At 44.9% G+C, this 27,483-nt stretch overlaps 1 protein-coding gene across 8 annotated transcripts in view; it reads right to left on the reverse strand.

Annotated features, from left to right (window-relative positions):
* The window catches only part of TMCC1 (transmembrane and coiled-coil domain family 1), a 168,386-nt gene that overhangs the window by 22,859 nt on the left and 118,044 nt on the right, over positions 1-27,483 (reverse strand). Inside the window, exon 1 of one of the 8 annotated variants that reach the window (XM_081275986.1) lies at positions 24,231-24,376. The exons of the other annotated variants lie outside the window; for them this stretch is intronic. Coding sequence (XP_081132112.1) covers positions 24,231-24,257 — 27 coding nt within the window. The 5' untranslated portion in view covers positions 24,258-24,376. Of the gene's footprint in view, positions 1-24,230; positions 24,377-27,483 lie in introns of those variants that run through there. 8 annotated transcript variants of the gene reach the window in all.

The raw sequence follows: 27,483 nt of genomic DNA on the forward strand, positions 1-27,483 counted from the left end.
TTTAAAGATTCACATATAGACTCCCTTCCATGGGAACGTACTCCCTTCCAAGCTCTCTCTCACTTCAGGCAGAACAAGGCAGATACAGGTTCTACCAGGAGCCCCGTCACTCAGCCCTACCCTGGGAGCAGGACAGTCCCCTGTCCACACAGCGCTGTGGCTCGCACCTGGCTGGCTGGCCGAACCCTCCCCAGCCTACAAGCCACACTGTTGCCTCTAATTTACAAACAACCTGACTGCCAAGTGCCTCCCACCTCCAGTGATTGCAGGGAAGGGGAGGACAGTGACAGTGCCCCCTACTCAAGTCTTTTCTGATGGTCTCCCGAGGGAGTGCATCTCTGATTATCCTGTGTCCTAAGAGCGGCCACGGGACTCGGGCAGCCACCATTCGGCTCTGCGGCCGTAACCAGCACACAGTGTCGCTTCCTCTGCATTTTTTTTAAAAACTGTTTTTTTTTTTTTTAAAGAGAGAGTGAGAGAGGAGAGAGAGAGAGAGAGAGAGAGAGAGAGAGAGAGAGAGAGAGAGAGAGAGAGAGGGGAGAGAGAGAGAGAGAGAATTTCAATATTTATTTTTCAGTTTTTGGCGGACACAACATCTTCGTTTATATGTGGTGCTCAGGATCGAACCCGGGCCGCACGCATGCCAGGCGAGCGCGCTACCGCTTGAGCCACATCCCCAGCCCATCCTCTGCATTTTTGACTCTTAATGTCAAGAACTCATTTGCCAGACTTTAATGACCTATTAACCAGTATGAATGAATTGGTTACAGAATTTAAAAAGACCCAAGAGAAATTTTAAGCAGCACATCCAGGGCAGAGCAGAACCATTGCAGCTGCACACAGAGCGCCTCTCACTGCAGCCGGCTTCCTCTAGGTGGACAGAAGGGTCAGTGCACCACAGGGCCCAGGTGGACAGTCATGGTCAAGGAAAGGCGGTGGAAGCAGCGCTGGCCACAGCCAAGGGTCTGGGCTCACACTGGGCCTTACCAGACCATGTGTCTCTCTGGTCCCCTGCTTGTTCTCTTGGAGCCCGTCTCCCATGTGTATGACAGGTCCACGATCTTTTCATGAGACATTAAACATGTCCAATCAGGGGCTGGGGATGTGGCTCTGTAGGGAAGTGACTGCCTGGAAGTAGCAGGTCCTGGGTTGGACCTCAGCCACCGCCAAAACAACACCAGCAGCAACAATGACGACAACAACAAAAATGGATCACGCCCGACACTCTCAGTGCAGTCACAGGAGGGGACTGTCCAGGATCAGGTCCCTGCAAGAGGCCCAACAGACCAGGCTAGAAATCAAAATGGAGTCACTCATGCTAAAGTTCCGTGTCACCAGGCTGAGACTAAACTGCTGTCTGACTTTTCATCATGATTGGAGGTGACAACCCAATTTCCCAAACAGGTCATTTTCAATTGGCTTAAGAAGGAAATTTCGGGGCTGGGGATGTGGCTCAAGCGGTAGCGCGCTCGCCTGGCATGCGTGTGGCCCGGGTTTGATCCTCAACACCACATACCAACAAAGATGTTGTGTCCGCCGAGAACTAAAAAATAAATATTAAAAATTCTCTCTCTCTCTCTCTTAAAAAAAAAAAAAAAAAAAGAAGAAGGAAATTTCCAGGGCCAGGGCTGGGACTCAGCGGCAGAGCGCTCGCCTGGCATGCGTGCAAGGCCCTGGGTTTGATCCTCAGCACCACATATAAATAAATAAATAAATAAATAAATAAATAAAGGTATTGTGTCCATCTACAACTAAAAATATATATATTAAAAAAAAGTTTCCTCTGCTTTAATCCTTGTACAAAAAAGGTAACCTAAACTAAGCTGATGTTAACAAATCAGTTGTTTTTCTATTGCTCTGTCTTCCTGTCCCTGTTTTACAATGAAGTAACTTTGAATTGACCAACTCGCTTTTTTTGGAAACATTTACTTTTTACTTGTGGGTGGATACAACACCTTTACTTTATTTTTTTATGTGCTGAGGATCAAGCCCAGTGTCTCATGCAGGCTGGGTGAGTGCTCTTCCTCTGGGCCCCAGTCCCAGTCCTCACTTTTTGTTTTCTATTTCTTCAACTTTCTTCTGTCTGTAAAAACCTCTTCTGCTTAACTCACTGAAGCACTTATTCTAGTTTAGGGAATGAATTGCTGTTTGATTATAGACCTGAAAATAAAGCCGGTTAAGATCATTAAACCACTGGTGTGGGGCACAGGACTGTGAGACTAGCAACTAAGGAGGCTGAGGCAGAAGGAGCCCAAGTTTGAGGCCAGCCTGGGCCACTTAGTGAGACCTGGCCTCACAATAAAGAGGACTTGGGGTGTAATCTCAGTGGTCAAGCGCTTGCCTAGCATGCACTGGTTGAATCTGCAGGACCCAGGGGCAGGAAAAATATGATCACCAAACTAAGCTGTTGTAATGTTTTTGTCCTTTGACCACCCTTCCCCCCCAACACACACACGAAAAAAAAAAGCTGACCTTCTTCTATCTCTTAACCTGGCTGGTAGGTTCATGACCCAAAACCCAAGTACAGACTCATAACTATGAAAGATGAAGAAATCCCGACTTCACATCACTGTCCTCAATGGAAACCTGTGCTATCTACAGGATATCAGCTCTTTTCAGAAATCTCATGTTCCACACACTAAATAATTTCTGAGACCAATGTCATCTCCACATACCTTTCGATGACCACCCTTCACCAAGCTTCCTTTACAAGAAGAGCCTGAGACCCCCAAAGTGTGTGTCCCTCGAGACAGCATTCCACATTCTCCCTTGAAGGCACCTCTGCTTTCCTAATACACATGTCCACGCCACTGACTGACACGTCCTTGAGTCATTTCTATAATGTTTTTCAAGGACCCCACTTGTCCTGAGTTGAGGTCCCCCTCTCTGGGAGATCTTGGATCTCCTCTGGTGACAGGATCACAGGCGTGCGCCACCACACCAGGCAGAATATCTGTCTTCCTCTTGGTCACTGTGTTCACCCGTCTCCACTGTTGCACTGTAGGGTGGCGTATCTGTCCCTGTCATTGATGAGAGCAATTTGCTGAGAACATTCTCTTGTGTGCAATTGTGACTTGTAGTTTGCTGAGCTGGTACTGCACTGTGAACAGGCGGTGATCTCAAAAGTAGGGGATTAGTAGAAAATAAAAGCGGACTAAGTTCTATTAGCCTCCAGACAGAAAGCTTTTCCCTAAACATTCCAGACTTTTCCACTTGAAGCAAAAATCAAGATTCTGCTTAATGTCCAAAACCAGAGATTTATTCAATTGTCACAAAAACTTTCATTCACTTGATAAATAAGTGTTGCGTAGACTGTGATGTTTCTTTTTAAAAAAAATTTTAAAGTCATAGTTGGACACAATATCTTTGTTTTATTTACTTATTTTTAATGTGGTGCTGAGATCAAACCCAGCGCCTCACACGTGCTGGGTGAGCGCTCTACTGCTGAGCCACAACCCCAGCCCCTGTAATGTTTTCTAAAAGATCCAGAAATCACTTTTTCACATTTTTATATAGAACTCTGGTCACAGGGAACCTTGCTGCATGGAGAAGTATCTGGGTCAACAGAGAAAAGTGGACCATGTAAGCCAGCAGGGCTCCTGCTTGACTCCCCTCCATCTAGTTTATGTGAGTGTTCTGGATAGAATTTCGCTTAGAAAAGGAGAAAATGAAACAAAGTTTCATTTTATGAAAATGACTTAATTATGTTTATGACTTAATTCCTAAAAGTTTCAAAAGTCAGTGATACACAAACAGTCCTGGTGACAACGACCTTGGTCACTTCTGAACGTGACACCACTACTGAGAGCCTCCCCAGCCCCTTTCTCTTTCCTACTAACAGCACTTTTCAGGTCCATCTTCCAAAAAGAACAAAGTTTAGGATCCTGTCATGGTGACACTACATATTGGTGAAGAGCAGAGGGCACGTTCCTCTCCCCAGACTCCAGCTAGATCTGTGAGTTAGTTTTTAAAAAAATTCAAGAAAGAATTTTTAGGGATTGAACCCAGAACCTCACACATAGTAGGTCCCCTACGCTTTTTTGTTTTATTTTGAGACAGGCTCTCGATAAGTCACCCTGACTGGCCTCGAACTCATGATCCTCCAACGTCAGCCTCCTGAGTCACTGTGCAGGTGTGCACGCTCATAGCTAACGATCTTATCACATGCCTTAGCCAAGTGACAAAGCAGCTGTGTGTGTGTGTGTGTGTGTGTGTGTGTGTAGGTGTAGGTGTGTGTGTGTGGTTTGTGGTCTGGTTCTTCTGAGGTGCTGCTGTCGCGTTCCCCCAGCCCTGTCCACGCAGTGCCTTGGTCAGGCGAGGGCATGATCTCCTTTCCTCTTCTGACTAATTCCTTGGTCAGCCCTCAAGGCTCAGTGAAGTGTAACTTCTTCCAGGAAAACCTTCCCTGACAATGTCCCTCTGCCAGGTGACTGGAGAGCTTTCCCTTTATCTTCCCACATGCCTAGACACACATCTCCATCACTGTTTTGACCACATTATATTGAAACGGTTGCTTGGGTGTCTTGCCTCTATTTTGACTTGGGTTTCTGAGGACAGGGATTATGTCACATTCATCTTCGCCACCGTGAAGCTAGCACCACGCCTGGTATACAGAAGACCTCCAGTGAGTGTCTGATTGGTATAAACACTTGTCGGCCCCTCCTGCTCAACCTGGCCTTGCTAGACCTCACAGCTCATGCAGCACTCAGCCTGCATTGTGCAAGTGGTATCTAGTTTTTGCAGGAAAAAAAAAGAAAAAAAAAAAACACCTTCCAATAAATGGTTCTTCCAAGGCTGCCAAGGAAAAATTACTGATTGGGTTGAATACCAGTTTAAATTATTAAAATCTTATCCAGTCCGATTCTTCCAAACCAAATGCAAAGTACCCATTAGAGCCAGGGCCAGCGCTGGGAACTGCCTTGTCACACGAGGGCAGGCTTCTGGGTGTGCGTAAAACAGGATTCACCAAGGGCCAGTACTGCCGGGTAGACTTCAGGCTGCTGTCTGGACTTAATGGATCCATATAAGCCTGAGCACATGAACTTTCTCATTAAAAAAAAAAAAAAAAAATCCCCCTGTGTACAGGGTGTACGCTAGGCATGGAGATAGAAAATATATAAAATGATATTCTAGTACTTCTGCTAGTACTAGTAAGGATGTAGGCAGACAATACCACGTTAGTTTGCCAGGTGCTATTTTAAAGTACAGACTCTGAGCTAGGAAGAAACCTACTAGATCTTCCAGCTTAAAAATGTATCTTACAGATGACTAACAGACTTAAGTCTCTCCACGACAACTAATAGAAAAAGCAGATGCATACTGAAGACGCGCACAGGAGCAGTGTTTAACCACACGGGCTGGGTGCGGTGGGGTTCATCAGCTGGCCTGTGCCACTAGAAGTATCCAAGAAGACTTCTTGCATGCATGTTAAGAATGCCACAGGACACTAATGGAGAGCTGGAATGGATGATCCAAGTTTCCTTCAAACCATAGAATTTTTAACTTTTGTTTCAAAAGAATAGAGACACCCTGGCTATATTGTTATAAAATCATTTTCACATTCAGATTGAAGTGTATGATTATTCTGAAGCACACGAGTCTGTTAACAGAGGTTAAAACTAAAAATTATTTTCTAAAGTCAGGTGCAGTGGCACATTTTGTAATCCCAGCTACTCAAGAGGCTGAGAAAAGAGGATTTTAAATTTGAGGTCAGCCTGGGCAACTTAGTAAGATCCTGTCTCAAAAGAAAAATGTAAAAAAGGGTTGGAGACGTGTCAGTGGGAGAGCACTTGCCTAGGACAAACAAGGCCCTGGGTTCAATCCCTAGCACCAAACCCCAAACCATCCCAACCACCACCACCAACACAGAGCACTATGTGCTAACTAACAGGAGAAGACGAAACAAACAGGCTTTCACAGCACACACCAATCTAACTGCAAAACTGACACCCCATGAGTGTCACCTATGTGTCACTGACATCAGTGAGTTAGTTACTTCTTGCTACAAGCATAGTACCTTTACAACTCAAAAGTCCTTAACCAAAAGATTTCTCAGTGTTACCTTGATATTATTTACTTCAAGTAATTTTGATAAAACAAAACTCTAAAGTAATGACAAAATCTGAAAAAGGCCAAGTGCAATCTGATTTTTTTTGAACATTTGATATTCCAATGTATCATGAGAATCTAGAATGTAAGGTCCACAGAGGGAGATATCTATGTGTTTTGTTCACTTTTGTTTAATTTAAACTAAAACTGTGTGTGGCACTTAGTAGTTGCTCAAATATCAGTTGGAGACTCCCTGATACGGTTTCCCGGCTTAAATTCCCAAAGCTCTAATGGCTGCCCACATGCATCTCTTCCTGCTCCTCCTCTGACAAACCCAATCTGTGTGTCTCTGAGCATTTCCTTCCCCCACCCCCAGCCCTCCAAAATGGGCTAGTCTTTTTTATTTTTTCCTTCCTGGTGTTGGATTTGGAGCCTAGGAGCCCTCTACCACTAAGCCACGTTCCCAACTCTTTGAGACAGAGTCTTGCTAAGTTGCTGAGGCTGGCCTTGAATTTGCAGTCCCTCCTGCCTCAGCCTCCCCGTCACTGGGATCATAAGGGAGCACCACTTCCTATAAACCTGTTATAACCTTTTTCCCTTCAAATAACTGTAGGTAAAATCATGTTCCCGTCCTTTTCCCTTATCAAGCAGATTTCAGGTCTGCTGGTTGTACTTGTATAAACGCTGCCTGTCAGTTCTTCTCCTGCCACCCATTCCAGGTCTCTTCCACCACAGTCACAGGACTACCTCAACTGCCTCCTTTTCCAGTCTGTGAACGTTCCAAGGGTAGATTTCTCATTTTTTTTTTTCTAACTTAGTGTCCCCAGTACCTAGTACATAGCTGATAAGTAAACATCTGCTGAATGAACAGATTCTCAGTAATTTCCTCCATACAGGTGTAAATTGCATTTTCCCAGTGTTACCTTGGCTTTTATGAGACTATCAATAACCTTCCAGTGTCTCTTACATTCACATTCAATTATTTCCCTTAAAAAGCAAACCAAGAGGGGCTGGGGCTGGGGCTCAGCGGCAGAGCGCTTGCCTAGCATGTCTGGGGCACTGGGTTCATCCTCAGCACCAGATAGGAATAAATAAAAAATAAAGGTATATCAACAACTTAAAAAAAAAAAAAGGCAAAACAAGGTGATTTTAAGGAAATGGCAAAGAAGGCAAATGATAAAATCAGAAGTAGTGATCTTGGAGAACATGACAGTAGGTGGAAAGGGCCTGAATTCAGAGTCAAGGACTGCTGGGGTTTGAATCCAATTCTAAAACTTCCTTACCTGGACTTTTACATCTCTGAATCCATTTTCTCTTTTTAATGTGAAGATAACTGTACCTTTCTTGGAGGATTAAATGACACACGTGGTCTTTAGTGGAGGCTTGAAATCTAAAGCCCCAAAAGTACCTGCTACCATTAGGTTGTAGAGAACTTGAAATAAGGGTATTCCATCAATATTTCTCTGAAGAACTATTTTTATATGAGGCCAAAGTTTGAGGCAAAACTGCCAAAACAAAATTGCCTCAAATACTGAGACATATTCTGAGACTTAGGTCAACAGCAAATCTCTATAGAACAAAACAAAATAAAAACCTATACAACAGAGGTTTTTTTTTTTTTTTTCATTTCTTATTTTTTCTTCTCATACTTCTTCTGCCACTGAGCTACGTCCCTAGAGCCCCTTGCTTCTGTTGTACTTGAGAGTGGATCCAGGGGTGTTCGGCTGCTGAGCTACAACCCAGTCATTCTTGTTTTTCATTTTGAGCCAGGGTCTTACTAAATTGCTGAGGCTGGCCTTGAACTTGAGACCCTCTTCCTCCTCAGCCTCTAGAGTCGCTGGGATGACAGGTGTGTGACACCATGCCCAGCCCCATCCATCCCCTTTGGGTGGGCGACGTGTTGCCACCCTGGATCTGAACTGCATACTGGACTTTATTCCAGGGACATCACTGAAGGTTTCCCCACGCTAACAGTAAGGCTCCACTGGAATCTAAACTTACAGATCCAATAGGCTGCCTGATTATGTCAAAATCTGCACGTCCAAAACCAGTCAACGTGATCCTCCTTCTAACTCTCATCTTATGTTAGGAAAAGTAATCCCTATTTATCAAGTTATACAAGTCAAAACCAAACCAATGCCCAAAACATATTCTTGACATCTTCTGCATTCTATCCATGACCAATCCAACAGCAAATTATCCCTTTTGCTCTCCAAATTCCTATCAATCTCTACTGCCACCTCTCTAAAGTGGTGGCATCCTCATGCTCTCTCTTCTGGCCACTCAGGTGGACTGGTCTACCTGCATTCACTTAGGTTCCCTCTGAAGCTGGAGGGGGAATAAGGGTCCTAAGTCACCTGGTGCTTGAACTCTTTTAGGAAGTGGCTTCCTACAAGGTTTAAAATAAAGAACAAGGATCTGAACAAGGTCTAGGAAACCCCACGTTTGGGCCCTGGATCTCTCTCTCTTGGGCGGCTGCTGCTGCTGCTGCTGCTTCTTTTTTTTTTTTTTTGGTGGTCCTGGGGATGGAGCTTCGACTTTATGATCCAGTTACTTCCCCTCCTGAGCCGCACTGGCCACAGTCAGGTGCCAGTGCTCATCCCTCTGCCCACATCAGTGCCTACTTGTCCTTTCTTCCCCGCTCTGCCAGCCATTTGCTAGGTGCTGGGTGTGAGCTGACGGACAAACCAAGCCTCTGCCTCCATGAGGCTCATGGCTGAGTGACACAAAGTGGCAGAAAAAGCAATGACCAAATAAGCTGTGGAAATGACTATAATGGAGAGAGCCCTGTAAGAAAGGAGCGATGTAAGGGAGGGGGGGTCTACTGCAGGTCGGGAGGTCACAGAGGGCTTCTTTCAATGGCACCTTCACTGCAGGCACATGCGACATCGAGTCCCACCATTATGTACAGCTATAATGCCCCAGTAAGAAGTGTGGGATGAGGAAAGAGCACAGAGGGGGAGGGGCGGCTCTGAGCGGAGCCCTCAGAGACACAAGAGGAAGCGGTTCCTTCAAGCAGCTGCAAATGAGGAAAAGCTTTATTACTGTGGGCTTCATGTGCCCAGAGGAGGAATCTGGGATTCTATGACAGTGAAGATGAAAAGAAAGAATGCGGCCATTCAGAAAGACAAGGAGAAAGGAGTCATTTATTGGCTGCTTCTTAGAATTTACTTGGTGAAAGGTTAAGACCATGTTACCAAAAAGGCTTATGGAAGCAGAGGGGGATCTGGGAGTGCGCAGGAGGGGGCCTCGGGCCTCCTAACCTGGCAGGCGCTGGAGTACACCCAGGGCGGGGGACCAGGCTTACGTAACCAGTGAGTCAGCAGAGTCAGGTGTCAATGCAGCTCTCCAGATGGGAGGTGGGCTAATGGCAGGGTCATGGTCACGCACCTTTCAGAAACGCTTGGTACATCAGGATCAGGAAAAGCCAACCATCTGGTCACCAAGACCCAAGAAACAGGACCCCACTGAAAGCAGACCAGAACAGGTGATTCTGGAAGGATTTCACTCGTCTGCAGAAAGGCATTTTTGTAACTTGCAATAAAGCACTTGGCACAGTTTCCAAAATTCAGACTCCCAGTTCTGCTGAGAGCAAAACGCAGATTGTTAAAAAGAAAGCCTCCCCATCTTCCCTGGAGTCTATAAATATTTCAGGGCTATTTTCTACAACCATGTTTCCCCTCCTGAAGGCTGTTATGTACCAACAGCAACAGAAACAGGTCTCCCAGTGACAGAACTGGGTCTGGCAAAGAAAAAGATACAATGGAGAACACAAGAGGGTTCAATTACAGCAGAGGGAAAAGACAGACCCATGACAACCACCCGACACCCTAGAGCCATGGCAATGCGCCCCCTGCACACCAGCAAGCAGCACTCCCCAAATGGGAGCCTCCCATCCTGCCGCCTCCCCATGCCCGGGCTCCAGCCTACGCTGCTGCAGGGGCAATGCCAATGTGAGCAGGAGGCGGGAGCTGCTTTTCCTTCTCCACCTCAGGCCAGAGGCAAAGCTTCGAAAGGGGTAATTAAGACTCTACAGAGGAGAAAAGGCGCCTGCTCGCCAGCATTCTTTGCCTCGGAAACTCCTAGCTTCTGTCTGTCCTTGACATCGAGAGAACTTGATGATTCTCTGAAGGTCACAACTTGAACGTGCAGAATAACGTCTTCCTTTCCGGCTCTCTCGGCCGTCTTTTCCCATCAAACCCAATTCTGCACACTGTCTTGGTTATTATTAAGATGCAAATTCTATGAAGCTGCTATATAGAAGTTAAAAAGCAAGGAAGCAAGACATCAGCACACAGGGATCTTACCCAAGCCCGTCAGGCAGTCTGCGGACTCTGCTCGCCACCGAGCTCGCCCTGCATGGTGCGCTACCAGCAAGCTCGGGGGGTGACAACAAATCCCAGCGGCTCCTGGCTAGAAGCTCCTTCCATTTGTTCCAGCCTCCAGACTGCAGAGGAGCTGTGGCATAGTCTGTCACTGCTGCACAGGCTCCGAGAATGACGCTGTAAATGAGGGCAGCTACGACTGGGAACGCACCCCCCCCTCACCAAACAAGACTGCGACAGTGAAGCTTCCAGTGGATCCCTGGCCTCTCACCTTCTCAGTCTCTCAGAAGCGCCTTTCACAGACCAGGCGGGGTCACAGCAGGCGGGGACAGCCCTCCGCAGCGCCCACCTGGGCCTGGCCTTTGTACAAGCTCGGCTTCTGCCTCTCCATCAGCTCCTGGAGCTCTCTACATCTGGGCGCTGGGGAGGGCTCTGTTGAGTGAACAGAGAGCCTCTGCCAACAGGCATCTGTGTGTGAGTGTGTGTGTGTGTGTGTGTGAGAGTGAGTGCGCGCACCCAGGCAGAGTTTGTGGGAGCTGCTCATGCAAATGAACAGCTTGACTCTGGGAACAGAGATCACAGACAGTGTCTGCCTCTCTCCTCCAGCTGGGAGCATCGTTTATAAAAGACAAAAGCTTCCAATGGTTGGATTTAAAGCTGCAGGACACGTATTCCACACCCATATTTGTCTTCTGGTTTGCATTAGATAAGGATGGGTTCCAAATGCATCAAGTATTTAAAATGTTCTATATAACATAAAACCATTTAGGTAGCTTGGTTCAAAAACTACAAAGAAAAAGCCATCCACCCATGTTCTGACCAAGGATCAGGATATTTCCAGGACAGATTTCCAGGTTTTCCAAAGGTGTCTTCTCTCACTTTTCATTTCAGGTTTCAGAAAATCATTTAAATGAAAATTAAGTAAGAGTAAGAAAATTGGGCAAGAAACAGAAAACCCAGTATGAGAATCTAACTCACTACAAAGGGAAAAATACTTGTTATCAAAAGCAATGGTTCCCCAAATTATTCTTCTATCTCTAAAGGCACAGAACTCTGATCTTGACTTTCCAGAACAAATTAATGAATAATTTATGGCTTAATGAAAGTTTTGTCTTTACCTAAAACTTAGATTGTAAACTCTTACTGAGTAAATATTTATTTCAACAAAAACCCCAATCTAGTACTACCATCATCAAAACTAGCCACTATAGCTGGATGAGGTGGCATACGACTGTAATCCCAGTGACTCGGGAGGCTGAGGCAGGAGGATCAAATATTTGAGGCCAGCCTCAGCAAGTATTCGAGACCCTCAGCAACTTGAAGAGACCCTGTTACAAAATAAAAAATAAAAGGACTGGAAATGTGGCTCAGTGGTAAAATGCCCCAAAGTATTTTCTGTTGTTAAAAAATCAATAGTTCTTGTGATTTCAATTTGAAGGCTCCTGTAAGAGAATCCCTATTTTTTTTCTACTTCTCTCAAAAATCATATTGTAAAGCCAGGCATGGTAGTGCACGCCAGTAGCCCCAGCGGCTCTTAAGACTGAGGCAGGAGGATCACGAGTTCAAAGCCATCCTCAGCAACAGTGAGGCCCTAAGCAACTCAGTGAGACTCTGTCTCTAAAAATACAAAATAGGGCTGGGGATGGGGTTCAGTGCTCGAGCAGCCTTGAGTTGAATCCCTGGTTACCCCCCATTCCCCCCAAATTACTTTGCGGGCCAGGTGCAGTGGTGTACACCTGTAATCCCAGCTACTTGGGAGGCTGTGGCAGGAGGGTGACAAGTTTGAGCCAGGCCTGGGCAACTTGGTGAGACCCTGTCTCAAAAAAGGTGGGGTGGGGACAGGCATGTACTTCAGTGATACAGTCTTTGCTTAGCAGGCAAGCCCCTGGGTTCAATCTCAGCACAGGGGTGGGTGGGGGATCTTTTGATAGGAGCTTTCAAATGGGCCCTGAACTACTACTAATAAAACCCAGTACATTACTACTTTCTTCCTAATTGCATAGCTGAATGTTGGGGGATTTTATCTTCTCCTGGGGTAAGTACAACATTTAATCTTTTTAAAGGTTAGTGTTTGTTATAACTCTAAGTAAAACTGCTACTGCTCATAGGTGTCTCAGTGCTCTGTCCCTTACTAGACGTGCAGGACTACATTTCCCAGAGCCCCTGCAGTTAGGCAGGTCATGTGACTAGTTCTGACCAATGGATTATGAAAGAAAAGTAAGTATGCCATGGACACAAAGCATTGCAATTGCTAATGTGAGGCGCTTTTGTCCTTTCTTTCCTTGCCACTAAGACCACTGAGGCATGTGTTGACACAGGTAGCACAGACCAGGGTGCTCTGGTGGGATGAGCCACCATATGGAGGACAGCTGCTCTGGAGAGGTGCCTGGGCTGAAAGAGGAATCTTTGCATGACAAATGTTCACTGTCTATTTATATGAATGTCATGATTTTATCATTTAAAAGGTCACCCTTCAGCAGGTTTAGGAGTTATACCGAGACATCAATGGATTTGTTGGAGAGAACCAAGTAAACGGAGTTGCCAGAGAAGTCCCCACGACAGGCTGCTCTCACTGCCACCGTCTCCTTGACCCCAAGGTAAACGCCTGTTCAACTTGGCTGACTCTCTGGTTCTCTAGATTTTTTTCTCTTGCGGATCTTGTTTTTCTTTTTGATTATGCTCCTTGATGACAGTACTGATTGAGAATTTTTTTTTTTACAGTCTGACATCTCTGTAGAATGACAGACACTTTGTTTCTGCCAGGCACGATATATGATGCTTTATTGTCATTTTGATGAAATAACCCAATAGTTTCTCACCTAAGCAAGAGCCTGAATCTCCTTTGTTAATTATTTCAACCGTGTACTCTCCAGGACTGAATCCCAATTATAGAGGGGAAAACCTTCTAGGGTAACTTTTTTTTTTTTTAGAGATTTCTTTATTTATTTTTAAATGGGTCTTTATTTTGTCCATTTATTTGTACACGGTGCTGAGAATCGAACCCAGTGCCTCACATATGCCAGGCAACCGCTCTGTCACTGAGCCACAACCCCAGCTCCACTTTTTTTTTTAACTTTGTTTATTTTTATGTGGTGCTGAGGATTGAACCCAGTGCCTCCCATGTGCTGGGCAAATGCTCCACCACTGAGCCACACCTCAGCCTCTCAGGGTAACTTTTATACCTAATGCTTTTGGCATTTCCCAATGTATCCTTGGAAGTTCACAAAAAAGTTTACACTACTAAAGAGAATTGCTAGAAATAATATATGCTCAAAACAATTAGGTTTTCTTGGTGTGGTCCACATTTCTTAATCAGATTCATTTTTCCCTTGTATAATTTTGCACAAAATATGTTAATATACAGGAATTATGCACACACATATGATGTTATTGGATGGACCTGGAGTTTTATCAATAACTTTGCTGCTTTTACCCAAGAGTAAAAGATTTTAAATTCTTACAAAATAATAGAGAACTTTACTCTATCCCATCCTGATGTTATCAGTTTTTGTAATAAATCAATCCCATCTATATTATCAGCTATAGTTTTTGTTTCAGTCTCCTGAAGGCTCTGCCGGCCAATCTGTGTCCCCTATAACTCTCCCTTTGTGTTCTGAGGTTCAAGGGTCTGAACTATAAACCCAGACTGCATAGGGGAAAAAAAAAAAAAAAACAAACAGTCTGAGAGTCATGGAAAGAGCTGTGCACTCAGCCACTGCTATCCACAGAACAGAATCTTGGGCACTTGCTTCTGAGCTGATGTTGCTTAGACAATTTTTAGTTTGCACTGGGTCAGGGTTTCCATGATGCTTGTTAGTCGAGGAGCAGGTGTTCCATGAAGGCAGACTGTTCACCAAGAGAACCGACTAAACAGGAGCGAATAACCTAATGAGGGAATCTGACTGTGGTTACTGTTCAGAACATTTTAATGTTACCTTAATGATTTATTCTTTGGTAGCTATAGGAGGAAGTTCTTTTTCTTTCTCCTTAAATTACTTTTAGTGTACAATACTGCCTTGTTTCAATTATTCTTTTCAGATGCTTGACATCTTCAACTTCAATTAAGCATGACAATATCTTTAGGAAAGGAATCAATGAAGAGGTTGACCAGGACAGCCACTATCTTGAAGCAAATCATCAGAGACCTTGTTCCAAGTTGACACTTCCTCCAAATCAGTAATCTTTTCATTCATTCTTTCACTCATTCAGTTATAAATAATCGTAAATTATTTTCCCTGAAGATACCATAAAAAATTGTTCAATGCACTGTGCAAATACAAATACCCTGTCTTCAGAGTACTTCTCATCCAGTTCATCACAGTAACCCTGCTCATCCTTAAAGAGGCACCAACTATGCACACAAGCAGGTCAGGACTGATGAAGAAGATAACTGAATCAAATGAGGAAACTCTTTGTAGAGGACATCAAGACCAGAGAATGCGTGCAGTTTATGACTCAAGTATCTAAGAACCATCCAAAAATGTATCACTTCGGAGCTGGGGTTACAGCTCAGCGGTAGAGCGCTGGTTTTGCACTTGTGAGATACTGGGTTCGATCCTCAGCACCACAGAAAAATTAAATAAGTAAAATAAATAAAGATATTGTGTCCATCTTTAAAAAAAATCTTAAAAACATGTATGACTTCATTTTTTAAAAAATCTTTGCTTTTGTGTTAATGTATATTCATAGACATGATGTTCATTTGAACACCCTAAAATCTAGAGCTCATGAGAGGTTATCTAGTAAACAGGACCTTATTTTGCATATGAGAAAATAGAAGCTCAGGCATGTTAACTGATTTCGCCAAGTTACTATCTAGCTGTGGCAGGGTTGGAACTAGAGAAGCCAGGTTCCTCCAGCTGCATCTCTCACTAATATCACACCTCACTGGAGAGTAAACGAGGCCCTAGAGAAAACGCAATCTTCAGTCCTTGCCTCCAGGGGGAATATGCTCACTCTGATTGGTCAGAGCCACAACCACTTGATCAGTGAGAACCAACAAGGTCTGCCTTACTCTAATCTTGTTTCATACCTGAAAGCAACTGAGAAGAGTTCTTTAGATCTGCTGACTTTTTGGAGGTGTCAACAGATGCCAAGTACAAGTCCTGCAGTAGGCTTGATTCAACCCCCCACCCCTACTTGGTTCCAAACTTCAGAGGTAATTTGGCATATAATTCATTCAGTGGAGAACAGCAATGAACCAAGTGACTAAGCAATTTGCCGCAGCATGCTTTGGGCAAACGTAAGATAAACAGGCAAAAATGGGATTGTTTCATTAAAGACTCATAAAACTTGGCAAAATGTATTTGATAAAATGTGTGCAGGATAAATGTCAGTGTGACCACGTAAAATGTAAAGGCAGCGTTAGTTTAGGAAATGCATAATAAAGTTCTGCCTTCCTTTGGTGCTTTCTCAACTTTTTGACCTGGTTCTGTTCTTCCAAAAGAAAAGTGAGCTTCTAGAAATTAAAGAATCATCTGAAGTAACATCATGACCACCTACTTCCCATTTCATTCTCACACACTGACCCTTTAATCCTTGTAGACTTTACCTTTTTTATTTGTGTGTGACACTGGGGACTGAATGCGCCCCTGTGCTACATCCCCAGCCCTTTTTATTTTGAGACATGGTCTCACTAAATTGCCCAGACTGGCCCTGAAGTTAAGATCCTCCTGCATCAGCCTCCTGAGTCGATGACTTGCAACACCAAACTGGCTTAGGCTTCTTAATTTTTTAAAAATTAAAACAAACAAAAACCTTAATAGCTTCCTACTATGGCCCACTCTGTTCCTAACAGTTCTTGCATGAGGATCATCTCAGAGCATTGGATCTTCCATTCGGAACACCTCGTCCCCAATGGCAGCTATTAACAGAATAAATAAAAAGCCTTTATTTCTGGGGGTGGCGGGGGAGACTTCCTGTGAACTCATTGATAACTGTAAAACAGGACAACATGGAACACAGTTCCTCATTAGGGGAGGAAGACAGCACCAGTTTTGAGAGAAGGGTTAGGGCAATGTCATAGAGAGCTGTTACTGAACTTCCCTGGGGCATCGAAACAAATTCTTCCCATTTTATTTTTAATTCTTTTTTTTTTTTTTTTTGGTATTGGGGAATGAACATCAGAGTGCTTTACCTCTGAGCCACCCCTCTGGCCCTTTTAATTTTTATTTTGGGATAGGGTCTCACTAAGTTGCTTAGGCCTTACTAAATTGCCCAAGCTGACCTTCTGATCCTCTTGCCAGCCTCCTGAATTGCTGGGATTATAGGCTTGTGACACTGCATCTGGCCCATTTTAAAATTATAGACAATACTGAAAATTTTCTGTGTGTGTGTGTGTGTGTGTGTGTGTGTGTGTTAGGTGGGTGGTGCTGGGGACTGTACCCCGGGCCCCACCCCCCACATGCTAGACAAGCACTTTACCACGAAGCTACAATCCACTCCCATACTTCTATATCTCTTGGGGAACTTCTGTGGGTATACTGACTGTAAATTTCTAGCCGTGTTTCAGAGATGGAAACGACCAACTTGCTTTTCCAAAAGATTATGGCAATTTGCACCACTACCAACAGTGCCAGAATACTGCCAGCTTTACCATGTGTCAAACTTTTGTATTTTCATGAATCTGATAATTAAAGTGAGACCTTATTTTTACTTATCATTTGCATTCCTTAAATTGTGGGTAAACTTTTTGGAGAGGGGTCTGGGGACCGAGCCACATACTAGTCTTTTCTTTAAAAAAAACAAACAAAAACAACATTTTTTTAAAAAAGTTGTAAATGGACACAATGCCTTTATTCATTTCTTTTGATGTGGTGCTGAGGATTGATCGTACCCAGTGCCTCACATGTGCTAGGCAAGTACTCCAGTACTGAGCCCCAGCCCCAGCCCCTTTTCTTTTGTATTTTGAGACAGGGTCTCGCTAACTTGCCCAGGCTGGCCTCAAACTTATGATCTTCTGCCTCACTGGGATTGGAGGGAAGTGTCTAAACACACCCAGCAAATTATGGGTAATTGTAACCACCTTTTGATGTGTAATTTGATCATAAATATTTCCTCTTCTGTCAGCACCTCTGGACCCCTAAAAAGGAAATCTTTTATGAAGTTGCAATCAGGGTGCAAATAAAAGGTGGTCAGACAACAGATGATCTGCATGAGGTGTTGGTGGAATTGAAACAAAAAACCAAAACAGCAACAAAATGAGACCGCTCCACTCCCAGAAATAACTCCCTATAAACTTTAATTGTCATGTCTCTGGAAATTGAACCCAGGATGCTGAACCAGTGAGCCTCATTGCCAGCCTTTTAAAATTCTGAGACAGGGTCTCCTTTAGCTGCTGAGGCTGGTCTGGAACCCGCAATCCTCACTGGGATTGCAGGTGTGTGCCACCGTGCCCAGCCTCTGAAGACTTTTCCTTACAAATTTCCACTAAGAACATAAATACCATCTTCCCTCCAAGAATCAGCCCAAACAATTTGCATTTTCTACTTATTCTCTGGTTGCAAGCAAGCACTACGCTTTTTACTAAAAGCAAAGGAGGGGCTGGGCTGTAGCTCAGCAGCAGAGCGCTGGCCTAGCATGTGTGAGGCCCTGGGTTCCATCCTCAGCACCATGTAAAAATAAACAAATAAAATAAAGGCATGCTGTCCATCTACAACTACCAAAAAAAGAAAAAAGAAAGAAAGAAAGGAAGGAAGGAAGAAAGGAAGGAAGAAAAGCAAATGAGACTAAAGCACACATTCTAACCATATTTCCTGGGATTACACATGTCAAAATTTCCTATTTTAAGTATCTGAAAACTAGTCCTCGATGGTTTGGCAAATGGATTTTACATTCGAAAACAGGCTCTAGGTACATCTGACTGGTGGGGACGCTGCACTGTGGGTGCTGAGATGCACATGCAGCTCCCGCCCACCCACTTCTGCCACCCTCCCTTCTCCCTCTCGCCCTTACATACGGGGGCTAGGACTGCAAAGCACGCCTAGGACAGTTATGCGAACAAAGGAATTATTTCCGAGCCTCTCTCTTTCTCTCTTTTTTTAAACATTTATTTGTTGAAAGTCCCCCACCCCCGCAGGGCCTCACATGTGCTAGGCAAGTACCCGACCGACCACTGAGCCACATCCCCAACCCCTTCTCTCTTTTCTGAAGAAAGAAATGGATCAGCTTTCCTTTCTGATGCATTACCTCCTCAGCCTGGGAGGGTCAGGTCTGCCATCTTGGTTCCATTTCCTACGCTAGGCAGTGCCCCATTTTCCCTCTCTTGATTTCAGGAAAGCCCATAAAAATTGTCTGAACTCATCGTTTCTAAATTCCTTTCTTCCTAATCTCAAACATGGTCAAGTGGCTTTTCTCTAATTAGTCCATGTTGAGGTGGCCAGTCGTCACCATATTACTGGCTGCCAGATAGGAATTTGGGAATAGAGAGAGATTCAGTTCTCAAAGGACGCATCCCTGAGCCACTGAAATGTGGGAAACCCCCAAGAACAACTGCAACTCCCCGGCCACACGCTTCTGGCCCGCCCCCCTGCCCTGTGCCCCTGAAACATGAGGGGTGCAGGGGGAACTGGCGGGAAGCCTGCAGCTCTACCTGCTCCACGTCTGATCCCAGCACTGTCCGTCTCACACACCACGGGGCTGCTGCCTCCTCCTCTGGAGCTGGCCCACCTGGTCCCCTGAGTGCGTGTTGCTTGCTCTACCCACAAAGGCGTCCCTCTGGAGACTGTCTTCCAATCTCCCTTAAACTTCTATCTACCTTCTCAAATACACCTCTGTCTAGGCCTCTGACTGGCAGGTGCTCAATGAAATTCTTTCCTTCAATGCCAAGAATCTGGCTGGTCCTGAGTCCAAGTCCCCCTCTTCTCTGGGCGCTCCTCAGTCCATGCCTTGGAGACACCTCTTCTCCCCCGACAACTCCAAAGACGAGTTCTTGGTTGTGTTCTTATTTGACACAGCTGATGCCGCCCTGTAGCTCCTGGGAAGAGCCCCCACTCTGCGTGTCTAGCCCACCACACTCTTCCCTCTTCCTCCTCCTCTGCTCCAACTGGAGCACCCGGGGCTCTGTCTGCACTCATTCATCCCCCTGCCCCCGACGCCTCACATAAGGAGACACCTCCTTAAGCCATGCTTTCCACCCAGGCCTCTCTCAGTCTCCTGAGCATCTCCCAGCAGCCTCTGGATTCACTGCCACTGTCCATTTGACATTCCCACTTGGGTGCTCTCAAAGGGAATTTCTCACACCTGCCCCCAAGCAGACTTCTGCTGCAGTTAGTGACAGACTATCCGTCCAGCTGTTGAGGTTCAGTCCCTTGTGGTTCACTGATTTCTCTCGTTTACATCTTATATCCAATTCACCAGGATATTCTGTTGGCATTGCCGTCAAAGCTCATGCAGACCCCAGCCCCTTCCAAGTGCTCCCCTCTCTTGGAGCTCAGCCAGGCTTCTCTTTGGTCACCAACATGGCGCCCGTGCTCCGGCCTGCTCCTATACAATCTGTTCTTGGTGTTCCAGCTAGCACGATCTTTTAAAAACCCAAGTCAAATCATGTCACACCTCTGCTTAAAATTCTTCAATGAATTTTTTACAGTCAAAGACAAAGTGCGCCCTTAAAGATGGCCTTCAAGGACATGCCACACCTGGCCGTAGGTGTGCAGGGTGAGAGCCAGATTCATCAAACCTAGTAATTCCTTATAATTCTCACTCTCCCATTCCTTTCATGAAGAGGTAGAATCTATCTGTCCCTCCTGGGATGGGAGACTGGCTTGACCATGGATTGCTTTGGCCAAATGAAATGTGAGCCCCTGTGACGCAGCAGAGGCCTGGGCAGTGCTTGCTATGTTGGGGTGGCCACTCTTGCTGGCCAAGCCCTTCGGCCCACTTCCACTTCAGCTCAGGACAATGTGTCCCTCAGCTGCTCACAGAGGAAGAGGCCCAGTGACATCAGTGCCAACAGCTAGCTTTGGGGAAGGGAGGCCACGTTAGACACCAGTAGTCCCACCACAGCCCCCACAGCGGAGCGACCCAGGGCAGGACCAGCAGGAGAGTCACCTGGCTGAGCTTGGTCCAACTGTAGGACTCGCAGAGTTGAAAGCAGATAAAAGTCGTCTTAAGTGACTGGACCTTGGGGTGGTTTGTTCCCCGGCAGTAGCTACTGAGCCACCCTGCTCCCTATAATCCCTTCCCTTGGTTCTCTGGTCACAGCAACCACTGGGAACACTCCTGTCTTGGCTCTGGCTGAACTTCTGCCCGGAGGTTGCTCCTCCTTGAATGACTCACCTGCTCACTTTTCAAGCCTTTGACGAGGCTCAAACTTTCCCCATTTAAAAGGGTGTCTGTCCCCAGCCCGCCTAGTCCCTCAGCTGCTTGCCTGACCTCCTCTAACACACTACGTGGCCCACTTACTAGGTTCATGACTTGTTGTCATCTCTCCCAACCAGAATGTGACTAATTTTCTTTCTTCCTTTTTACTTTGAGGTGCTGGGGATCATACGCATGCAAGGCAGGTGCCTTGTCACTTACTTATTTCCTCCTAACTAGGATGACTGTTTTGTTAAGATAAATTCCAAGTCCATCTAAACCCCTAAACCCCAGATACAGCAAATCCTCAGTAATTATTTGTTGAATGAACAAATTACTGGCTTGCAACCTTCAAGTTCAGACAGGATATACTGCAGCTGACATTTAATAATTTCTGGTATGAATTAAAATAATCGGTGACAAGTGTTTTTAAGCTTTAAGTCACAGTTCTTTTAATTTTTTTTAAGTTGTAGATGCACACAATATCTCTATTTTATTCACTTATTTTTATGTGGTGCTAAGGATCCAACCCAGTGGCTCACACATGCGAGACAACTGCTTAACCACTGAGCCCCAGCCCCAGCCCCTAAGTCTCAGTTCTTGACCTTTGTTCTCTCTAGCATTCTTAAGGGACATATACACTCTCATTAGCTCACTGATTTTATTTTTATTTTTGTGCCAGTGATTGAACCCAGGGATGTTTAACTATTGAGCTGCACCCTAGCCCTTTAAAAAAATTATAATTTTAAAATTTTGAGGCAGGGTATAAGTTTCTTAGTGTCTTATTAAGTTGCTGAGATTATAGGAGGTGCTCACTGATTTTCAAGAGATGATGAGAGGCACCTTGAACAGGGAACACCAACCGAAAACGGTCCTTTCCTCCCCCAGTGCTGTGTACTAGTCACCACCACCCAAATCACTGCTCCGGCTATTTCTTTTGAACCATATACAGTTAAAACTTCTACAAAACAGGGGCTGGGGCTGAGCGGTAGTGTGCTCGCCTAGGCACTGGGTTCGAACCTTAACGCCACATAAAAATAATAGAGATATTGTGTCCAACTACAGCTAAAAAAATTTTAAAAATTTCTACAAAATAATGTGGAACAATTGCATTGTTCTTATGGGATCTGACCTTTAAGTGGCATTAGGAGACCCATGGAATGACGGGATTGAGGTCAAGCTGTAGTTTGAAGGTTTACATGTGAAGGAAGGTTTTTTCTTTTGTGTCTTCCAAAAGTTCACATTAATACAGTAACAGTCCAATGTAGATTAACTTTTTTTAAAAATAATTTTTAGATGTTGATGGACCTTTATTTCATTTATTTATATGCAGTGCTGAGAATCGAATCCAGTGCCTCAAATGTGCTAGGCAAGCGCTCTACCACTGAGCCACAATCCCGGCCCAGATTAATTTATTTTGAAAGCATAGCATCAATATGCGACCAAGTAATTACACATGTATGTCCTAAATTGCCACCATACACTTTAAGCATTTGTATAGAAAGCTCTGATAATACTCAAGGAATGCTCTGGAGTGTCGGTATTATACAAATGGCTTTAACATAAACGTAAAGGTGTGTGGTCCTGCAGGATTACTGAGAATGGAAAACGAAAATTATTCATTTTTAGAATTGGACCTCAGGGAATATTATAATCTTTTATATTAAAACATAGATGAGTTCAACAAATACAGTGAGCTCTACAGAATCCTGTTTAAAACACTCCTTTTACTTCCTTGAGCTGGCTACATTTCCCCCTCAAGTCTACCTTCAAAATGTTACTCTGTTCTTTAGAAACCAATGTTCACAAAGCTTGTTGCACCCTCATGCAAGAAGGTGGGACATCATCCCCATCTAGAGCCACAAGAAGAACGTCAGATGCAGGAGGCAAGTACCTCATTTCAGAACACTGTTATCATCATTTCAATGAGAATAATTTAACTGAGTTGATTGTTTGAAGCAAGGAACCAGTTTAACCTAAAATTGTTCACTCAGCTTTAGAAAACTCTCTACTCTGGTAAATTAATTCAACCACTGGATACAATAAAACCTGAGGCAGGAAGATTCAAGTTCAAAGCTGACCTCAGCTACTTAGCAAGGTAAGCTAAGTAACTTACTGAGACCCTACCTCAAAATAAAAAAAAAACAAAATTGTCTGGGGATGTAGCTTGGTGGTAAAGCACCCCTGGGTTAAGTCCCTAGAACCAATAAATAAATACAAAGGAAGGAAGGAAGGAGGGAGGGAAGGGCAGGCTGGAGATGGCACTCAGTGATAGTGTCCCTGGGTTCAATGCCCAGAACCACAAAAAGATTTTTTAAAGGGATTGAGTTATGCATTATGGTTCCCGTTCCCCAGTGTCACTAATGAAGAAAAAGAAAAAGGATGACTTCTCTTAGTGTTCACGGGATTGCCTCTCAATTTGTCCTTCTGACCATCGCATCCACCCCGAGGAAGCACTCTTAATAAAACAAGAGAAGTAAACTGACCTTTCTAACTTCAGAGCCAACAGAGATGTGCCAGGGTTCTTGAATCCAAGATTCAGAACAATCAGAAAAAACAGGATACAGAGCAGAGGCACAAATCTGTTAACAGAGCTGGCATTTAAATGATCAAGCAGAAGGCCTAAGAGAGTAATTCAATATTAAACATCACAGTGACAAATCTAGATCTCAAATCTGACTGCTCAGTGACAAACAGTATTAATGCTCACTAACTTTGAAAAACTATAAAGAATCTGTTTATTTAGCAGATAATCTCTTAGTACCTATGTATCATTTATGGAACCAACTGAAAAATCAAGGTAAGATCAAGCCCCTGGCAATGCCTCTGCTGGGCGTGGGTGAAACGTGAGCCCTGGGTTGTTGGGTAAAGCCAGATCATCTTCCCACCCAGCTGTGTCTCAGGCCTGCTCGGCTGATCTGAAGACACAAATTTAGCACTGAGATTTGTGCATGCTGCTTTAAAATTCACAAAACCATCAAGTCCTTGGGGGAAATACTTTGAAAACAAGAGGCTGAGTGATAAGAACCTTTTTAGAAAAGAAAAAAAAGGAGAAATATTTTCAAGGGGCTTTAACCCAAATTCTTATTTGTTACGCATGCCTGGCACCGTCCAGTTTAACCCTAGCCTCTCCCAAACTGCCAAAGGCAGAGGACACTCTTCTATTCACTGAAGGAAACACTTATTTTCTGGGAGCTCCTCGCCTGAGAAAGTGAGGGTGGCATTTATTCTGCACTGTGCAGCCCGTGTCCCGGGGGGATCAGGACACTCCAGCATGGTCTGAGCATGCCCATACGGTCAGAGCGCCCTTTGCATTCTGCTCCAACAGCAGTGAGAAAAACGAACAACGAGGAATCAGACCACACTATGCTCCATCGACTTGACCTTACTATCCTAAAATAGCTCATGCACCTGGCTGAGATCTGCTGCTGAAAACGCCGAGTTCCAGCAGCCTGGGTCATTCCCTGTCAGTCTGTCAACCAGCCCCCGCTAAAAGCTGTAGAAGGATAGGAAGAGGGTTTTAAAAAGAAAAAGACAGATACACACACATATACAACATACGGTTTCCGAGGAGAGTGAGGGTTCCATGCTTGTGAGGGAGAAGGAAGAGGATTATGCCGAATAACCCTCAGGTTTCTCCCAGATTTGAACATGCTGTGCTGTGGCATGAGGTCAGCAGAGACTGACTGCAGCCCGGTGAGGCTGGATTCCACCCTGACAAAGCAGTATCACTGTAATATGAAGCAGGAGGACCCAGGGCATGTTGGCAGCTGTACAGAATGGCCGTTCTAGAAAGTATTGGCAATTCCAAAACAAGAGATCTCTGCCGTCACATGAGATAATCTTCAGCCCAGTTAAGCAATGAGCAACAAAACCACTTTGAATCCCAAACCTAAGCAGCTCAAAATATTAAAAGAAAAAAAAAAACACACAAACTTTTCTCCTTGAACCAATTTGTGCCTGGGGGAAATGAACAGGGAGTGGGAGATGTGAAGGCCGTTGGTTAATTGGATTTGTACCACAAACAATACGCTGATTCTGATCGGGGAGGAGGGAGGTGTGGCCTTCTGCTCCTGCACACTGTGACCTAGTTGAGGAGCCCCAAATCTTCTCTGTGACTTTCCTGTGAAGAAGGGAGAATATTCTGAAAGTATATTTCTGGTAATGGACGTATTACTCCAGGACTGAAGGTGTGCTGAAAGCGCATTCCCACACACCCCAAAGGCAGACCTCACACCCAGCACCTGTTTCTAGTTCATCAAGAATGGATCCAAGCGCCTTAGAAACACTTCCGGCAAAGGAGAGGAACACTAGCAGATCCAGAGCAGGAAGGGACGGAATTTCTACCAAGAGAAAATGGGACAATACAGACACTCTTTTACGTTTTATGGTCTCCCTGATATCAGGAAAGGTCTATTCTAGACAAAAGTGACCTGTAGAGTTTTAGCAAATAACAGTTAGCTAGAAATAGAAGAAAATGTAGGACAATGAGATAAAACAAAAACCGCACCAATGGGAAGGCAAATCTAAGAACGGCCCATGGTTCAGTAAGAGCTCGCGCTGAGGGAAATTGTTGTTTAATAAACTGAGACTTATGTCATGATGCTGTTTGAAAAAAAATTTTCTTTTGGAAACTCTCATTACTTAGATCCAAACACTGAGGTGTGTCACAAAAGGATCCTGATGATCGGTCCTGGTCTACCTTCCCCGTTTCATCTCCCTCCATGAACACTGTATTCCAGATGCTCAGCCACCATTACCATGTGACAGGCACAACAATGGGAAAACAGAGAGGTGGTGGCTTGCCCAGAGTCACCTGGCTAAGTAGTGAGGCTGAGATTTGAAGACACAGCAACACCAACTCTTATGTATTCACACCCTTATCTATCACACAGTTGGGTCTTTATAGGAATCAGTGGAGACAGAGCCACCAAAGATCAGAAAATGAGGAAAGTGCCAGGTGTGGTGGCGCACACCCGCAGTCCCTCCCAGCTACTCAGGAGCCACGGCAGCAGGACCCCTTCAGATTGGGAGTCCAAGGCCAGCCTGGGCAGCACAGCAAGGCACTGTCTCAACCAATCAGAGAGAGGACATATACCACTGTGGACTGGCGAAGAGCAGAAAAGAAAGAGGTAGAACTTGAGCTGAGCTGTTCATTCCCACATGCGAGGCCACTGCTCTAGGCTCTGGAGACACAGCCGAGAACAAACAATTCCAGCTACAGAAGGCAGAACCTGCCTTCATTAAAGACATAACATGGCATCTAATTTGTGTGTGTGTGTGTGTGTGTGTGTGTGTGTGTGTGTGCATGCACGCACAGGACCTCACATGTGCTAAGCACACAATCCACCTCTGAGATACACCACCTGCTGCAGCACTGAACTTTTTTTAAGTCTAAGAAACCCAAAACATCCCCAAACAGAAAAAAATGGTTACTGAGTAGTTTCAGATAAGGTAGCTTTAAAATACCAGGTTATCAGCTTCTCACATTCTTAAATTTTGCTTTAGGTCACTTTATAGAGTTTTCTGAAAGAGTCATCTAGTTCACAATGGACTTTTGTGTTATAACCAGACTATCAAAGGAAATTTTGATTCCTCGGTCAGAATGCACTGGGAACAGTGCCCAAAGAGATGGTTATTACCCACGGAAAAGGAACAATCGCATACTTTTTTTGAGTTCTGAGCTTGCTTTCTGTGGTCTGGGGAAGTGAACCCAGGACCTCACACACACACTAGGCAAGCACTTTACCACACAGCGAAACACCCACCCTTTTTATTTTGAGACAAGGTCTTGCTAAATTGCCTAGGCTAACCTTGAACTTGCAACCCTCCTGCCTCAGACGCGGGAGAAGCTGGAATTACATGTGCGCACCACTGCATCCGGCCTGAGCTTCTTTCTCAGTAATATTTTACCACAAGGGCCACAGAAGTCTGTGAAGGCAAGACAACGTTTTCCTGGTGATGGGTTTTAATCCACTGCCAAAGGCAGAAGATATGAACCAGCATTTTGCTTTCTCCTGTGAACGAGGACAGAAACAGAAGGGGACATTTGACAATCACCGAAATCTGTGCAGGCAGATAAGACCCAGGACTCCACAGCTGCAGACTTCAGACCAAAGTGAACAGGTGTCCTGGAGCTCAGCAGTCACACTTCACCTGTGGAGAGGTGGGACTACTGAAACAACGACACTGCGTCACTCCCTCTAACCCTCCTCAAAGTCCAACATGAAGCTTTCTGGAGAGAGTGGTTCTGGATTAATTTATTCAATGGGGCTAACCTATGGGCCAGACACTGCTTTGGGGGGCATTTAGAGCTCCACATAAGATGAGCAGGTGTTTGCTCTCTGGTGACTGTCGCCGAGATCATCTGTTTGTTACACCACCGTTTCTTGACATTTTTTAAAACCTCACATCTCGACAGCCCTGCCTCACCCTCTGCATGTTCCTGCAGCCTGGAATATTTCGTTGTACTTTGCTTTTTTGTAGTTTGCATTCTGAAAGTGAGAATTACGTTGACTCTGCTTTCTTCAAGTTACACATCTTCATCAGAAATTCTAATATCCAGAGCCTCCTGGGAATGCTAAGAACCACTGTTCAATTGGACACCTCACTGCCACTGGAAGCCCAGAGCTCTGAGAGGAAGTGGAGGACACAGCTGTGGTGCTGGCCGTCCAGACTCCGCCTTCTCCAGCCCCACCTGAGTCTTTCCCACTTTGCTCTGTGGTCCCCTCCTAGAAATCTTGTTCTGACAAGATTCCATCCATGTCACACCAATCTGGTCTCTTAGGTCACCACTGCTTAAAGACAAAGGAAA

The sequence above is a fragment of the Spermophilus citellus genome, assembly GCF_964194105.1.
Source record: "Spermophilus citellus genome assembly, chromosome: 19".
Lineage (NCBI taxonomy): Eukaryota > Metazoa > Chordata > Mammalia > Rodentia > Sciuridae > Spermophilus > Spermophilus citellus.